This window comes from Plasmodium yoelii (assembly GCF_900002385.2).
Source record: "Plasmodium yoelii strain 17X genome assembly, chromosome: 13".
Classification (NCBI taxonomy): Eukaryota; Apicomplexa; class Aconoidasida; order Haemosporida; family Plasmodiidae; genus Plasmodium; species Plasmodium yoelii.
In genome coordinates, this window is record NC_036185.2 from 1640915 (window position 1) to 1661072 (window position 20158).

The following is a 20158-nucleotide window of genomic DNA, read 5'->3' on the forward strand; positions in this document are numbered from 1 at the left end:
GTTTAGTGTTCATTTAATACTATTTTAATGTCCTCTTCAATTTTACTCATTTTATTATTTCACATTTTTAAATAAAACAAATTTAAAAATAATTCGCTTTAAAGAATATATATATATAATATATATTTATGTATATTTTTTTTTATGCTATACAAAATATATAAACTTTTTTATGCACATTTTTTTTATCCCTTTATTTCATAACAATTTTATATTCGTAAAAATTTGTCACTAAAATAAGTATGGATATATGCACACACATAAATGTGTAAATAATTTTGTAGAATTGATATTAACATATAAATTTGCGATTAAAAAAAATGCGAAAATAATACAAACAATTTTATTAATTCTTTTTAATGTAATATCTTAATCTTGGCTAAAAAAATTGTATAAAAAGTAAATATATTCAATTATATTTTATATATCTTAATATTTGTCTTTAAAAAAAGGTAGCGATATATCGTTTATTTATAAAAGGCTCATATGCTAGTCTGTATTATGTGTATGCACTATGTAGCTATTTCGAAAGATATAACGCTATATTTTTATTAAAAAGGAGAAAAAAAATAGGCTTCTCATTATCGCCATCATTATCTTTCCATCTCATTATCGTCATCATTGTCTTTCCATTTTATGATTATCTTTCCATCTCATTATCGTCATCATTGTCTTTCCATTTTATTATTATCTTTCCATTTCATTATCGTAATTATTATCTTTCCATTTCATCATTATCTTTCCATTTCATTATCATGATTTTCACACAATTGGCAAAATATATGCAATGCGGTATAGCAATATTTGTGTAGGTATGTATAGAATTTTAAAAGAAATAGAGATATAAGCCTGGAAAAAGTTTAAGGAAAAAAGAGACAATGTTGGGTTCCTTATTATTTACAAAAAAAATAACTGCATTTTGTAATTTTCGTAGAAATGTACTGTCAAAATATGACAATAATAATTTGTGTGATCAAAATATAATTACATTATGTGATTTAAAAGTACCAAATGAATATAGAGAAAATTATAAAAATAACATTTTCAATAATACAAATGATGAAATAAATATATTATATAATCTTATAAGTGAAAGTTATATATATGGAATAAATTTAAATGTTGATTTATTTATTTTAAAAAATAAAAATATTCTTTTTTTTAATCAAAATATTATTAGTATATATAACCCTTTAATAAAAGGACTAAAAGTTGTATTTACTAAAAATGATTATATTATATCATGTTCTGCAATATTTGAGGATTCTCTTTTTGTAGTTCTTTATGGAGGATCATATGCTTCATGTAATTAATAATATATTAAAAATATAGACATATTTTATTATCATTTTTGATATATATCTTTGTACATATATATATATATATATATATACCATATTGATATACATCAATTTAATATTCCATTTCAAATTATTTGGTTGCAAACAGGTATACAAGTATATTCAATTCAAAACCATACACAAATAGATGAAATTATTTTAACGGATTGTAATTATTATGAAAAAATTTACATACAAAAAGAACAAAATTATATTATTCTAATAACAAACAAAAATGTATTAAAAGTTTTGGATTGCATATCGAAGAATTTTATTTTTAGCATTTTTATTCATCATGATTATACATATATAGACCAGTAAGACATTTCATCATATTTTTTGTGAATGCATCTATCTATATATTATATCGTATATTATATTATATTATATACTATATATTATATACTATATTGCATAATATGATTCCATCACTTTTCAGGTATAATAACTTTTTTCTAATTTTGAGAAAAACAAAGTTGTACTTATGGAATTTAGAGAATACATATACAGGTAAATATTATAAGCACATATTATAAGCACATATTTATTTTTTTATTATCTGCATATTTATGATCATTTTTTTTTTCACACAATATATGTATAGGAATATTTGCATAACCTGTATATATGTAATATATTATTTTTAAACAAAAAATTTTATTATTATTTTTTAGGGCTTAAAATAAATGAGAAACATTTAGAAATAGACAAAAGTGTAATAATTAATTGTTTCTGTTCATATCAAAACACAATTTTTATTGGAACATCAAATGGGTCTATATATTTATGTCAAGTTAAAAAATAATAACCTTTAAAATATTTTTAATTTTTAACAAAAAAGTGTCTATATTTATAATTTTCATATCATTGACATTTTTATTTTTTTCAGAATTTATCAGTTAAGAAAGGAATTAAATTCAAAGATTTTGATGAGAGTAATAAAAAAAGTATTAATTATATTCATTATTATAATAATTTTATAACAACACAAGATGAAGATTGTATTAAACTGTAAGTGCATATTCATACTCCATTTAAATGTTTGTAGTCATTTTTCTATAAAATAAGATTAGAAAATTGGCAATGTTGGCAAAATTGGCAATGTTGGCAATGTTGGCAAAATTAACAAAATTAACAAAATTGGCAAAATTAACAAAATTGGCAAAACTAACAAAATTACCATTTTTACTTCCACTTTTAGATGGAATTGCCACTTCTCTCTTGACGAAATTTCTCAAGCATCAACTCTTTATGTGTCTTTAGAAAAAGAACTAAAAATAAAAATAAATATTAGTAAAATAATAGGGGAAGGAGATTTATATCTAATAGTAGACAAAAAAAACAACAGTATATATACATGTGAAAAAAATAATTATGGGGATATAGGAATATTATATAATGATCACAATAGTAGAATTAAAAATATTTATTGTTTTAAAAATAATATGTTTAGTTTTGGTTATAACGGAAAAATATATAATTATAAAAATGAAAATAATATTGAAAGAAATTTTTGTTTATATAAATTCAAAAATTATATATCATCTATAAAATTTTTATATAATGATAAAGACAATTTTATTTATTTTTGTATTGGTTTTAATAATGGTATAATAAAAATTATAAAGATGAAATATTTATATTTAGATATTATTTATTCATTAAAAATAAGTAATTATCCTATTATAAAAATAGAAAAAAGCTTAAATAGTGATTATATATGTATATTATCAGAAAATGAACCATATATATTTTTTTTGTGTAAAATTGGTGGAATATATAAACCATTATATTATTTTAAAATTAGAGAAACAAATCTTAAAGATTGTTTTTATTTTTCTCATGTTAATAGTTTTTATATTTTATCAGATTCAAATTTTTTTTTTAAAATTAAACTTAGACATTTAGAAAAAGCGGCAACAGAAAAATACACAAATTTGAAAAATACAGAAAAATTACTAAATAATCAGGAATCTAACAAAAATGAATCCACAGAATCATATTATATGGATATTCAATATGAAATAATTCAAATAAATTTCAGAAAATATAGTTACGAAGGAGGCGATAATGATACAAGGAAAGTAAATAACGAAGATATTAAAATTAATAAAAATAATGAAGAGATAAAAAATGAAAACATATCCGAAGGTATAGATAATAGATATAAAGATTATAAATCTAAAAGTATTGTAGAACCAGATGAAATTAGAGAAGATGATAAAGAATATAATATAGAAATATCAGGAAGTGATATGAGTGATAATACATATAATAAAATAAATTTTTATAAAGAAAAAATTAATTTATCAAAAAATTTAAATGATTCAAAAATTAATAATAATGATATAGATAATAATGAATATATAACTAAAAAAAAAAATTTAGAAAAATATATTGAAATATTATTTAATAATATAACCTTAAATAAAATTGAGAAAAAAAGACAAGCATTTTATCCAAATTTATTAACAATTAATTTTCAAAAGGATAGAATTAAACAAGATGAAAAAGAAAATGTAGAAGAAGATAAACAACATAAATATAACGAAACAAATAAAAATGAAATAAAAATTATTTGTGCTGAAAAAATTAAAGATAAAGGATTGTTTATCACTACAGGGGGAATTAAAAATAATCGTATATACTTTTTGAAAATAGAAAAAAAAAATCAAGATATAGATGAAAATCGAATTAGAATTGTTAGACCACAAGTTATTTATAAATTATGCAGAGAAATGTTTCCAATAAAACGATGTATAAATAAAATGATAATCAACGAAAAAAATAATTTATTATTTTGTCTAACAAATAATAATGAACTTTTAATTTTTTCTACTCAATATTTCTTCACTTATTATTATATTAAATTTCCATTTAATGATAAAATAAAAAATATATTTATCAGCAAAAATGAAGATAATAATACAATCTCACAGACACAATATATATTCGTTTGTTTACACAACAGAATTATGCAATTAAACTTTTGTTATCCACTTTTTCATTTATTTAACATAATAAAAAGATACAGATTAAGTTTGAATAATTTCATACAAATTATTAGCAAAGAAAAAGATATAGAGAATTGTCATAATTCAATTAGCCAATTTTTTTTCGAATCAATTCATGATAATTTAATAGATACCTTTTTAAAAGGGGGTCGAAAAAAATGTAATAATATAATCCCTTTTTCATTTAATCAGATAAATGATGACATAAATTATGTATCTAAACTTTTATATGAACAAAATATGCTAGAAAAAAATAAAATACAAAATAACGAAAAAGACACACAAAATGACACTATTAATGATATTTGGAATTTTATTAAGACAAATAATAATCAAAAAGAAAACGAAGAGATAGAAGAAAGGAAAAAAAGAATAGATTTAATATTAAATTATGACCAAAAAAGTATAAACACTATGTTTAATATTAACAATTGTTTACATGATGAAGATATCAAATATAGTTTAAGAGAAACAAAAGAAATGAAAGAAAAGGAAGAAAACATTAGAAAAGCTTTAATATATAAAAAAAATATTAACAAAAAAATCCAAAAATTGAAAAAAGCATATAAAAAATTGTTTAAAAAAAAAAAATTTATTATAGACATAGATTATGCAAATTTAATATACACTAATTTAAACAAATATATAAAAAAAATTAAAAATATGTTTATATATAACCAAAAAATATATGATAAACAAATTAAATATTTATCCAAAAAATATTTAAGAATTAAATATTCTAAAAACACATTGTCCTCATTAGATATTAGTAATAATGATATGTTAATTATTAGATCTTTAAATATGTATTTAAAAAATCAAAATAATAAAAATGTTAAATCTTTTAAAAGAAAAAAAATAAAAAATATCATTGAAAAGGAAAATGATCATACAAACTTAATAACAGAATTAAACCAAACTATTGAACATTTTAAAAAAATAAGGAATCAAAATTCGAAACTCAAAGTAATAAATAATCATGGAAAAATTGAAGATATATGCAATAAAAAAAAAATTATTAAAATGTATGAAAATATACTATCACATTTGGAAAAAGGGGAAAACAACACACTTCAAAAAAATACCAATGATTCTCAGAGAATATCCAGCATTGCGTACTAAATAAAAGAAAAATATATTGTTTTATTTTATCAAATTAATTAATTATTTATAAATTCGTTTGTTTATACTACTATAAATTCGTATTTGTTTGTATCCATATTTTACATAAAAAATTGTGAACACAACATCGTTCTACATACACTACAACTGTTGAACTTTATATTTTTTTTTATAATTTTTAAGTCAATCTTATATTTATTTTTTTCTATATATTTTATTGTAGAGAAATAATTAAGATATACGAAGAAGACAAAATAGAATTATTAAATCAAATAAACTTTATCAAAGACACATTCAACAAAGATTTTAATGAGTTGAGGAATATAATAGGCCAGGTAAAAAAAAAAAAATATTGATTTTTAGCTAGCTGGCTAGCTAAATTTACAATATGATTAATATTGCAATACATTATGTGTGTGCATTTTTTTTTTATTTTTAGAAATTATCCGAAGTGAAGGAATACATATTATCTTTACAAAATAGCACCCAAACTGGTAATATGGAAAGGATGACACAATTGTACAATACAGAAGAGAGCAATAATTTATGTCCTAAAAGTGAAAACATTATTCATGAAGAAAATATAAATGATATAAAAAACATAGAATATAAACAAAATTTAGATCAAATGGCATCATGGGAAATGCTTTTGGATGTTGTAAAAGATATTTATCCTATAAATAAAAGAGATAATTCGATAACGGTATTGTGGAACATATCAAATTCGGGAAATAACCAGATTTCCAAGACAATTTTCGGAAGTAATAATAATATGAATGATATAACAAATTACATAAATAAAGTAATAAAAGAATGTAGTAAAGAAATAAATCTTTTATACTTAAAAAAAATTCAAGCCATTAAACTTATAAAGTATATATCTTTAAAAATTGTTTCAATCACGGAAAAAAATAGAATATTGATAGAAATAAGGAAAAAAGAACGAAAATTAAAAAAACAAAAAAAAATATATGGTAAACAAATAAATCAAATTGAAAGTGATAATAAAGCATGTACTCAAGAAATAAAAATATTATTGGAGGAACTTGAAAGTCACAATGTAAGATATGTATTATATTCTTTTATAAGAAAATATTCATACATGCTAATATTTGCATTTGAACAATTGGCTATGTTACTAAATGATCAGAATAAAATACATGTGACTTTAAAAGATCGAAAATTTGTATTTTTTTATACATTTTTTTATCATTTTTTTTATCATTTTTTTTATCATTTTTTTATCATTTTTTTATACATTTTTTTTATCATTTTTCAGCAAAAGAAGCAAATGTGTGTGGAGAAAATAAAAAACCTCGCGAGGAATGAAACAGCCGGATGCAATTTACAAATAAAGGATCTAAAAGACAAGAATGAAGAAGAATCAAGTTGCGATAATATTTTAAATTTGGATGATAAAACAGACGATGAAAATACGACTATGGATATATATAATAAAGAAGAAATTGATGCTATTAAAAATGTGAACAGGAAAACATTGAATAATATTAGCAATATTATGAAAAATATAGATAATAAAAAAAATGAGCAAAGGAAATTATCACTTAAGAAAAAACGTATGGAAAAAGAAATAGAAGCAATAAATGAAGAAATGACCATAATTGAAGATGATAAAAAAAAGAATATAGCAGATATAAAATTTTACATTACATTAAAAATGTCAAAATTAAGAAATATTGATTATTTATATGACAAAAAAAAATATAGATTAAATTTAGCTAGTAATTGTACTATACTAAGTGTTGAACAATATAAAAATATAATGAAAAAAATGGAAAAAATTGCAAGACAAAAAGAAAAACTTATTCAAATATATAAAAAATTAAAAAATAATAATAATGAATTAGAAAATACTAACAATAAATTATCTAAAATAGTTCATGAAAAAAAAAAAGCATTAAAAAATAAACTAAAAAAACAAGATCTTACATTTGATTTTAATGATTTGGAAAAAAAATATCAAGAAAAACAAAAAAAAGGAATATTAGAAAAAATTAAAAATAAAGAAATACAAAGTAATCAAACACTAAATTTCATGAATAAAGAACTTAATCAACAAAATATATTACTTAATAATTTACGAAAGAAAAACACACAACTCCTTGTTAAAATTAGTGAGTACATCCAAATTTTAAAGCAACTCAAAATGGAGCAAGCTTAGGTTTTCTCTAAGAGGGATAGACATTTCGAATATTATTATTGACACATATACAACTATATATTATTTACCTTTTTAAATACCATAAAGTGGAATTTTTCCGATTTATATGTCTGCAAAAATTTGATCATAACACACCTTTTTCTATTATGTATATTTTATTATTTTTTTATTCATATTTTATAAAATCCAAAAATCGATTGAACAAATAAATATATACTTAAAAATGGATATTCATTAATAATATATTTATAACATATAATAATAACTCATAAAAAAAAAAAAAAAAAAAAAAAAAAAAAAAAAAAAATTGGTTTACATATTTTATGAAATATGTGGAGATACATAATTAACATGAAAATATGTCTTTTTTATAAAAAGAGACAAATAAATATGTTGTGGCAAGATTATTTCAATATAATATAAAAAATATCAAAATAGTATATATCATTCTTAAAACAGTTATTTTTCATTTTCAAGATATTGATAATTTTTGCATTTATTACCATAAGTTATATTATTATTCATGTCTATTTTATGATATATAGTTCATAATTTTTATACATGATTTATTCATAGTATAATATAGATGATAATGTATTTAATTAAATAAGGAGGAGAGGGGATTTAGAAATGTTTTATCTCTTTTGAAAAAATAAGAAAATTCTCTTCATTCTCATGAAAAGAGATAATTAACAATAATAAATTTCGATATAATATATTAATTTTTTTTTTTTTCTCATTAAGTTTTTTTTTAATAATAAACAATAGAAAAATAAAGCAATGTTGACGAATATAATTATGAATAAAATAACGTAATGCACAAGCTTATATAATGAAAATAAAATTACACAAAAATATATAACTTTAAATAAAAAAAAAATTAAAAAAACCTTACAAAAAAGGAATATATAGGATAACCTTGAAAATTAATGTGTGTAATACACATTATGCATACATATATGCAGGTATTTGGTAATTGTTTAAAAATGTGATTTATAGGATAACGAATTTAATAAGCTTGGTAAAAATATATACATATATATATTATACATATGCTTACATATATAAAAAAACGAAAGTCTAACATTTTCAACGCTTCAATTTAAGCAGATTGTGGACTAAAAGAAAACGGACATTCTGCTTTCAATAGCTAAACGCTTTTCACTTTCTTATATTTGTATATTTTATATTTATTAGTATTTTTTATTTTCGGAAATTCGTACTAAGCAAATCAACATGGTGCCTTTTCCAGCTTAAATACAAACAAAAAATGAGTATAATATATGTATTAAATAAAATAGTTATTTATAATTTAGAGAAAATATATTTTTGTTTAAATAGCTAGTCAGTTAGCTATTTACCTTTCTTATAATAGCATGATTAATAATACTGTTCATTGCCTCACAAAATTGGCATATTTTTTTTTTTTTTTTAAGATGAATGAATATTTCAGATTTGTTTAATTGTCTCAATTTACAAAGACATATAGATATTTATAATATATAATTTTTTTTATTTTTTTATTTTTTTATTTTTTTATTTTTTCTCATTCATCCTCTGGTTCATATTCTTCATCTTCTTCTATCATTTCTTCCTCAGTCTCTTGTTCAACACTTCGATTTTTTTGATCATCCATTTCAGCATTATATTCTTCATCATCAGGATCTTCTTCCTCTTCCTCTTCCTCTTCTTCTTCAGCTTCCTCCTCATTTTCTTCATGTTCATCTTTTTCATCTTGAAAATTTGGACGATTTTCAGCCTCTTGATCATATTCATCATCTTCTTGTTCTTTTTCTCCTTCCAAAACATCATTTTCTTGATTATTTTCATTATCATTATTAGCTGATTCATTTTCTGATGTTGGATTATGATCTCTTTTATTTGAATCATCATTATTATTTGTTTTAGTTTTTTTATTTTTGTGTAAAATTGGTTCGCTATCATTTGTATATGGTGTTTTATTTTTTCCCGAATAATTAATTTCTTCTTTTTTTTTTTTATTTCCATCATTTTGATCATTCATATAATTATCTCCCTCTTCATCATTATTATATATAATGTTAAAATTTTTATTTTTACTATTATTATTATTGTCATCATCATTTTCATAATCTGAATCGTTTCGGCTTTTTACACTTTGGTTTTGGATTTTTTCTAAATATTTTTTTAATTTCATATCTCTTGACTCTCTCCATTTGTTAAGCTTAACAACATCTTCACAAATAGATAAATAATGTTTTATTAATGTAACTAACTTCTTTTTAAAAACAAGAAATGCGTGATTATTTTCATGAACGAATTCTTGTTTGCTAACAGAGGGTTTTAACCAATTGGGAACATTAACAATAACAGTCAAAGCATATTTATATAAATTTCCTTCATATAAAGAAGGGTTAGGAGGATATTTTGATAAAAATAAATTATATGGTGTATCAATAAATGGAGCATCTAATCTTTTTATTAATCTATTTTTATAATATAATAATATACCAGTTTCACATACTCGATTAACTTCTATACTAGTGTTATTATTATCATTTAAAAATCCCATCATAATAAAAGAACCATATGTATGATCTGCAGGAGTAAATAAATAATGGCTTTCTACCATTTTATATAATTTTCTTCTTAAAAAGTGGTATAATGTATATTTACTTGGATTATTAATATAATATTCATCTTTAATTTTAAAATTTTCCATATATACATTAACATAATTTTCTTTTTTCATTTTTTCTATTTCTCCATTTTTTTTATCATTAGCTGTTGTGTCAGCTGATAAATCATCTTTTTTTTTTCTTCTTTTCCTTCTACTAGCAATACTATCTTCGTTTGTATCATCAATAGTTTTTCCAACTTTATTTTTATTTTCTTTTTTATTTTTTTTATTTGTTTCATTACCATCTTCTACATTATTTTCAGTTTCCATTTCATTTTGTGTTTCTGTTTTTACTACTCCTCCTTCATCTACTTGATTAATTTCACCTTCAACTTCTGCTTTTTCATTTTCTACATCATTATTTGTTTCATTTATATTTCCATTATCTTCATTATTTTTCGAAACTTCTTCTTTTTCTTTTTCTTTTTCCTCCTCTTCTTCCTCTTCCTCTTCTTCTTCTTCTTCCTCCTCCTCTTCCTCCTCTTCTTCTTCCTCATCCTCTTCATCTTCTTCCTCTTCATCATCTGTTCCATTTTTATTTGCAGAGTTTTGAGGTTGAACATTTTGGGATATACCATATTCTAATGCTTCTTCAAGTTTTTGTTTTTCTAATTTTGTTAACCCTCCATTTGTATCATTCTCACAATTGTTGTTTTTTTTTCCATCCTCAAGATTATTATTTTCTTCCTTTTCTCCCTCTACTTTATTTGTACAAACATTTTCATTTTTTATTCCATTATTATTTATTTCAGTATTTTGATTTTGTTCAGAAATATTTTCTCCTTTTTCATTATTTACATTAGCTTCATTTTGAGCATCAACATGATTGTTATCATCATTTTTTTCTTGTATTAGCTCAGATTTTACAAAAGAGTTATTATTTTCTAAAACAGTTTCAGATGTGTTTGGGATTTTTTCACCATTATTTTCTTCAGTATTAGCTATTTTTTCATCATTTTGTTTGTTTATTTTTTTATTTCGTAATTTGGTTGATTTTGTTCCTTTTTTTTTTCCTTTATTATTATCATTATTATTTTTATTTTGATTCATATCTTTTTCTCTTCTCATACATGTAGGTATTAATAAAGTATTTTGCAAAAATATATTTGTACTTCTACGTAAGTATAGCCAATATAAATATGTTGATAAACAATAATCAATACTATCTTTTGGATGATCCCATAATGGAAATATTTGATTCATGTTATATTTTTCTTTTGAAATATTTGGAGTTAAATGAGAATTATATTCAAATAAATTCATTCTTTTTTTAAAATAATTATTATTATTATATTTTAATTCATCTTCATATTTTAGTTTTTCATTACAATTTGTTGTATTTTCATCACCATCATTATTATTATTATCATCATTATTATTATTATTATTATCAAGAATTATATTATTTTTTGAGGAGTTACTTATATTGTCATGTTCTTTTTTAATATTTTCTTCATTTTTATCATCAGCAATAATATCCTCATTTTTTTCAACTTGTTCATCTGAATTTTCAACATCTGTTTTGAGTTTTTTTAAATTTCCATCTTCCTCAAAAACCCCTTTTCGTTTAATTATTCGGTTAGGAAATTTGATATCTTTTACACCTTGATATTTTGAGCTAAAATTTGATCCTTCCCCTTGTGTATTTTTTTGTTTTTTATTTTTATTTTTGAGTTCATCAATACTTAATGGTGAGCTACTAAGATATATATTATTATTTGTTGGATTAAAAATAATAAAATCCATATCATCTCTAAAATTCCAATATAATAATCGAGTACCGCTATATGTACCTAATATATTAATTTGCTCAGCTAATAAACTTGGACTGTTAAATGGAGTATAAGACATTAATAATTTTTGATGATGTCTATGTTCTGATTTGTTAGCAATATTTCGATTTATTAATTCTTTATTTGGTAATTTCCACATACATAAAGGGGTAGCCAATTCTTTAGCATCACAATGATTCATTAATTCGAGTGACAATAAACCAATACCTATTGTGTTAATTGTTCTTGACATGATTGCACAACTTGATGCAATTCTAGCAAATGCAGTTTTAAAACCTACACCATATTTAATATCAAATATACTATTAGAAATGTCATTATAAAAATAATGTTGATTTTTTTTTTTATAATAAAAACTGTCATTCCATGTACATTTCTTCTTTCCAATAACACCATTTTTGTTACGTGTTTCATTTTCTTTTTTTATTATTCCTTCACAATTTGATCCTGATAAATTATTATTATTTTCACCATCTGGTCCTTTTTCTGATTTTGTATCATTTTCTGCATTCGGTTGCGTTTGATTTGATTCAGTATTGTTATTTCCAGTTTTATCAAAAGCTGCATTATTATTATTATTGTCACATTGGTTGTTATTTTGATCAGAATTATTATTTTCATTATTGTTGGGTTCATTATTATTATTAGTTTCTTCATTATGTGCCTGTTCATTTTCATCATTTTCATCGTTTTCATCATAATTATCTATTTCATAACCATCTGAATCATCATTATTAGGTAGCGAATGTTTTTTTATATTATTATTATTGTTATTATTATAAAATGAATTATTATCATAATTTTTATAATTTCCATACATTCTTAATATTCGATTCATTGCATTAAAATCTAATCCTTCCCCATCATCTTGAATAGATATCATGCCATCATGTTCAGGAGTAAGTTCATATTTGATAAAAACATTTTCTGCTGGATTTATAGCATATACTGAATTATCTACTAAATTAGCAAAAGCACCAAATAGCCATTTTTGTAATGTACAAAAAGTATATAATAAACTTATTGAATGAGTATCTCGAAAATAATATAATGGCATTTGTGTTGTTGATATTTTCTCTCTACATGTATCATATTCATATAATCTTAATGGATTTTCTCCAGTCAAAGATAATAACCATGCATCACCAAATACAGAATTTTTTTTAAAACCACCATGTATAAATATACATGGAACAGGATTTCTATTTGATCGACCTAATACATTTTTTGATTCAAAAAAACATCCTACATGTCTTTGTCTTGCACTATACATATATTCTTCATTATATAATTTCCCTTTTAATAAATACCATCTTTTTTGTGAAAAAAAATATACATAAATTTCATCACTTGAAACTATTTTTAATTTATTATCATAAGTTATTCCACTACATAGAAGCATTAATTTTTCAATAGTTTTGGGTTCTGCACCTTTAAAATCTTGATGTCTTTGAGTAATGAAAATACTACTATAGTTTGATCTGGATCCGATATTTCCTTCATATATTTCTCGTTTCCATTCTCCTGCTATTTTTATTTTGTTTATTAAGTTGGTGTTACTGCTATTGTTACTGCTATTGTTATTATTGCTATTATTACTATTATTATTATTATTATTATTATTGCTATTATTATTATTACTATTATTATTTTCTATACCTCCTTTATTATCTACAGCCTGAGATTCATTATTGTTTCCCATTTTATTGTCATTTTCATTTATTCCATTTTTATCATTTATGTTATCAGTTTGACCATAATAATTATCATTATTATTGTTATTATCATGAGTAGAAATTCCATTATTTCCATTTGAATTATTTAAATGAGAATCTGTTTTTGTTCCTTTTTGATGCTTGTGAACTTCGGATTGAGTATTTACTGTATTTTCATAAGAAAGATATTTTACATCTGCACCTATATCTTCTGTATTGTTAATTAATAATGGCGTGTTTAATCTAAAAGTCCACATATCATCAAGAAGTTTTCTAGTTTTATAATTTTTGTCGGATTGTAAACATTCTCCACCAAATAAACATAACGTATTTGTATCAGACCAAATTAAATTCATTCCATATCTTCCAATAGGTATTTGATCTCCTAAATAATTTATACGTACCCACATATTTGCTTGAAATAAAAAAATCCACATATCATTTAAATTAACAATATTATTATTATTATATAAACATTTACCTCCATAAATTATAACTCCTTCAGTTAAATTTAATTTTTCTCCTCTTAAATGCTCACTTTTTGCTGGATAAACTAATGAACAATGTTGATGTCTAGGCAATGGTAATTTTCCATTTACAATTCTTTTTGACCATTTTCGTGTTTCCATATCTAATATATATATATCATTATAATATATATTATTATTAGCACCACCAAATAAAAATACAGATAATCCAGACTTCAATGAAACCAAATGTGTTGTATGTCCATCTCTTTCATCAGGATAATTACCACTCAATGGTAATAATTTATAGTTATAATAAATTAGACTAAATGTTAATGTATGATTAAATGGTACTTTTTTATGCTTATTATTAGTACCTCCAAACATATATAATTTATTGCCATATTTGACTATACTATGCCCATATAAATATGCATGTGGAGATTCATTCATTATTTTTAACCACTTAATTCTACCAAAAACAGATGATATTAATATATTTTTTATATTATTCATTTTATATGTTTCAATATTTTTTTTTATAACCTTCATTAATTCTTCTTCATCTTCAACTATATTATTATTTCTATTAAGAGGATTAGCATTGTGAAGATTTTTAGAGGCATATAAATAATCATGCATTGATAATCCAGAATTTTTAGCATTATTTAAATTTTCTAAATTAGCTAGATCAATATTCATTTGATTCATATAACCATTATCTGTATTGTTCATATTACCCATTCCTAAATTTCCCATATCAGTCATATTATTATTATTATTACTATTATTATTATTATTATTATCCATATATCTCATGTTTAACATATTAAGTGCTTTTTTTTTGTTTATATTTAACATATTATTATTGTAAGAACCTCCTGATTTATCATTATCTCCATATTTCATCATCATATTATTAATATCGTTAGCTGTTTTATTGTTCCCAATTTTTTCACTATCCGCATTTAACATTCCAGAGTGACCCATATTATCCCCAATATTATTATTATTATTATTATTTGCCACGTTTGATAGTATATTTGAATATATATGATTATTCAATAGTGCACTATTTAAATTTCGGTTATTAAATAAAACATTAGGAATATTATTCATAGATGAATTAGTTGAATTATGATTCATAAAATCGTAAGATGATTTACTTAACCCAAAAGAAGCTTCGATTCTAGCTAATCCAGATGCATCTGGTACGGCATTTCGATTAGGATCTTTTTCTAATTTTTTTATTATATCATGCAATATATCATGCCCTACTACTGCACCGATATATGCATATATTTTTCCATGTGGTAATTCATTATTTAAGAAATCCGTTACTATTCCTCTAATACACACTCTTTGATCTGGTGTCGTAATATTATGATTTGATAAAACTTCTAACAAATTAAATAAAGTAGGTCTATAACCCAAATTTTCATTATATGGCTGTTGGCCTTTGCATGAATTATTATTTCCATCTCTATTATTATTACTATTGTGTAAAATATGAGGTGCATTTTTCTGTCTAGTATTACATCCTATCTTATTTATTTTAACCGCATCATTATTATTAGAAGCAGAACCATGAGGTGCTCCAGAATTTTCAGAAGAAATGTGTTTATTTATTACAGTATTGCTAGAATTTACATTGTTATATAACTTACTATTTTTATCATCATAATTAGAATTATGATATTGCATTAAGTGTGATTTATGAGAATTATTCATTTGATTTAATCGGATTTGTTTAGTATGTTGATTTTGTTTCTTCGATTGAGATGAAGATAAATTTGACGAAGGTATTATATGTGTCGATAAATTACTGTTTACATTTAAATTGCAATTTCCTTGATTTATTGGATTTTTATTATTTTTTGTTTTATTGGTCATATTAATTGCATTATTATAATTATCATTGTTTTCAAAATTATCATATCCACCTTTTGAGTTTTTTATTAAATTTGTTATAGGTGCGCCTGTTTGATTATTTGATAAATTATGCCTAACATTATTATAATTATTATTATATTTATTATTATTTCCATTATTTATAATAGAATTATTATTATCATCAGAATTTTCAAGATGATCATTTCCATCAATATCGTTTGCATCTTTATCATCACCGCTTGCATTTCCTTGATCATTATTATTATTAGATCCGATATTATTTATTGGATTTGCATTAATACTGGTATTTTTGTTATTAACAATTGTACCGAAACCATGATTGTTTGGTCCGTTTCTTTCCATATTAGACCAATTATTTTTACCGTTTAAATTGTTAGTCCGATTTTCTGTACTATTATTTCCATCTTCATTTTCATTATTATTTGCATTATTATTATTTCCTAATGTTTTATTAAAATTAAAAAGCTGCTCTAACCAATCAGCTATTTTTGTATTAAATATTCGTGTCCCAGTATTTATATCTATTCCTCGTTTGGTTATACTTACCCCTATACATTTATATTCATTATTTACTTTCTGAACATGTAATGTAACTCCATCACTATTTTCTGGGATAAATATATCATAGACATCTGAATGTTTTTTGTCATGTATCGCTTTTGTCGGATCTAATATAAAGTATATTCCAGATTCATTTTGCAAGCATTTAATTAAATCTAAATTATAATTGGAAATATTGAAATTTTTATTCATCTTATTATTTTTCTGTTTATCTTTTTTTTCTAATTACTATTTTGAAAAAATTGTATTTTTTATTTTTTTCATTGACTACTATTTATTTCGTCAATTTTTGATCCATTTATTTTGTTCATATGAAAATGGATTTAATCTAAATAATTATATCCTTTAATTCTTTTGTTGTTTGTATTTGTCTTTCTAATTTTTATTACTTTATTATTTTTCCCTTCATATATATATATATATATATGTGAATATATATGTATACAATGTAATTTTGTATGTCAAGTATTAAAAAGACAAAATGAAAAAAAAAATAAAAATTAATGAGTATACATATATATAAAAACTTAGTATATATTATACACATATAAACTTTGTATATATATGCGAGTATTTCATTTGCTACAATTATTTAGGCGAAATAAAAACTCAAAAATATACATATGCAAGCTTTGCCAAGATGTCTTTATTCCTTAATCATTGATTTGTGCAATCTTAATCTTGTTCAAAACAAATTTAACAATATGGAAAAAAATGCAAAATAAAAATTATTCACTTTGGTTTTAGTATATGATGTGTATACATATTTTATTATTAAAAAATATTAAAAAAAAAAAAAAAAAATAGCAAGCACTTATATTAAATAAATATATTTTTCACATGCATGCATATACACAAATATATATTATATATGCGTAATGGTTATGGACAAACCTTTTTCAAAATATGTGCAAAAATATATAATTAAGTATTCAAAAAACAAATGAATAAATGAAAGCATTCGCACGTTAGAAATATGCGTGTATGTATTTATATGCATGTGGTATTTATATGCTTAACTCCTTTCTTATATTATATTAACTAATTACACACATTTATATATATATTAAAAATAAAACTTAAATGTTGCAATAAGGCGCATACGAGAAAATGTATCTCTTGTTTACAAAATAATTATATATATATATTTATATATATTCACATGCTATAAAAAAATATTCATAATTTATTCACTGGTATAAATATATGTATTGATTTATACTTATAAATGTATAGAAATATACACATACATTGTAACTTGACGTTTATGCATTCATTTATTTCTTTTCTTTTACTTATTTTTTTTTTTGTTATTTCTTTTAAAACATGTATATATAAATTTAAAAGTAATCTTTAGTAACATAACAAAATTGAAACCATCAAAATAAAAGTATAATGAATAATAACATGGTAATTATAAAGCTCATATAATATATATATATGTCAATCAAAATGCAAATAATGGAGTGTCATTTGTAAAAATAGAAAAAAAAATATGGTGTTTTACATATTATGTGAAATATGTACATAACTTTTAAATCACATATATATATGTCACTTAATATTTCTTTTTAAAAAACAATTTTTCTATATACTTTAATATATAACGATAATAATGATAACCGAAAAGCTATAAAAAAAACAGAAAAAAGAATTTACATAATTATGTTTTTTTACCTTTCATTGTACATATAATATACGTAACATAATTACCTGCTTGTATATATATATGTATTTTCTTTAACAAACATGCATTTTTTTTGTTCAAACATAAGGTAAGAAAAAAAAGTAAGAAATTATATAACACATATAATTATATGCAAACATATGTAATATAACAATACACACGTACATATATATGCAATTACTTTGCTTTATTTTTTTTTTATCTATGTACTATATACTTGTATAATAATATACATATAATGACCTATTTGTTCAGCATTCCTTTTATTTAATTTGGCGGTGTAAACATAGGCATTTGCATAATATTATCAAAGAAGATAAAAAATAAAAAAGAAAGTAATATAAAAACATGTATTGAAAAAAAAAAAAAATTATTTATATATATAACCATAAAATGTTCATTAACATACGTATTGTATATTTCATGTATTTTATTTAAATGTATAACACTTAAAAATGAACTATTTTTAAATTGTATATTTTTGAAATAACAATTATAAAAAGATAGTAATAAATAATAATATTAATAAAAATACCGTTTTCCATAAAGATAACACGCTAGGCTAATAAAAAAACTTTGAGTTTTAAAGTGTATCATATATATAAATTAATTTATATACTATTGCAAAATATCTCTCTTTATATATATTATATTATATATATATATATATATATATAAATTTTTAATATAAGCGTATGCATGTATGCATTGGCAATACTTAGTACATGCTTTATATACCATTAATATGACATGTATGCAAATTTTATTGTGTTAAATTATTTTTTCATTTATTTCCAAATATTTATAATTTTTTCATATGCTCTCTTATTTGTACTTATTTTTATAATTGCTTTTATACATATATATATATGGAATAAAAAATGTAGTTGCTAAAATGTGCTATTATTTTTCCTTTATTAAAATATACATAACATTTTTTAAAAAATTATATAATAAAAAAATACTGGTAATATAATATGTATAAATAAAAAATAAAAATATATTAAGGGCGTTTAAATATTTCTCCGCATAGCATTTTAATCTTAAGTTTTTTTTTTTATTTAAAGTGCAGATAATATAAATTATTTATATAAATGCATACGAGTAGTATAAATGTAATAATCTGCTCTACTAGTTATTATAATAATAATATAATATATACTTATTTGCTATATGAATAACATTTAATGGAAATATGCTAAATAATAAAAAAAATGTATTATTAGGCAAGGTTGGTTTGGATATTTTTTTAATATATTTTTTTTAGTTTAGATATATGCATATAGTACTACATGCGTACATTAATAAAATATAACAAAGTGATTTCGATATCCTTAGATTGGGTGGTCAACATATTGTCACATATGCATATATACATACATAAATATATAATATAAAGAGTAAGACGTTCATTTAACAACTTTGGAAAAGTTAATAAAATTAAATAAATAAAAACAAGTCATGATAATAAAATGTGCACTAAAATATTACTATATATTAATTCATTTTAAAAAATCGTTGAAACTTTTAAATATGTGGGTTGTACTAATGAGAAGAAAGAATTGGGTTTTATATGTATATGCTTCTTCTTTTCAGTTGATTGAAATTAAGCTTCCTTTTTCTTCTTTAATTAATTGGCACGTTTAAATGGGCATATATATATATATGTATTATAAATACACATTATAGTTCACATGAATTATC

General features: G+C 21.6%; 2 protein-coding genes across 2 annotated transcripts; one reads left to right on the forward strand and one right to left on the reverse strand.

Annotated features, from left to right (window-relative positions):
• Window positions 1–878: 878 nt before the first annotated feature.
• Window positions 879–7658, forward strand: PY17X_1336000 (conserved Plasmodium protein, unknown function; the record flags this gene model as incomplete). The annotated part of the gene is made up of 9 exons (XM_022957157.1): window positions 879–1305; window positions 1450–1657; window positions 1780–1850; window positions 2015–2133; window positions 2230–2351; window positions 2542–5469; window positions 5700–5811; window positions 5916–6536; window positions 6756–7658. The coding sequence occupies 9 exons, from the start codon at window positions 879–881 to the stop codon at window positions 7656–7658; spliced, it is 5511 nt and encodes a 1836-aa protein (XP_022813621.1).
• Window positions 7659–9204: 1546 nt separating this feature from the next.
• Window positions 9205–16959, reverse strand: PY17X_1336100 (erythrocyte membrane protein; the record flags this gene model as incomplete). Its single annotated transcript, XM_724085.1, has 1 exon — window positions 9205–16959. The coding sequence occupies one exon, from the start codon at window positions 16957–16959 to the stop codon at window positions 9205–9207; it is 7755 nt and encodes a 2584-aa protein (XP_729178.1).
• Between the last annotated feature and the right edge of the window lie 3199 nt (window positions 16960–20158).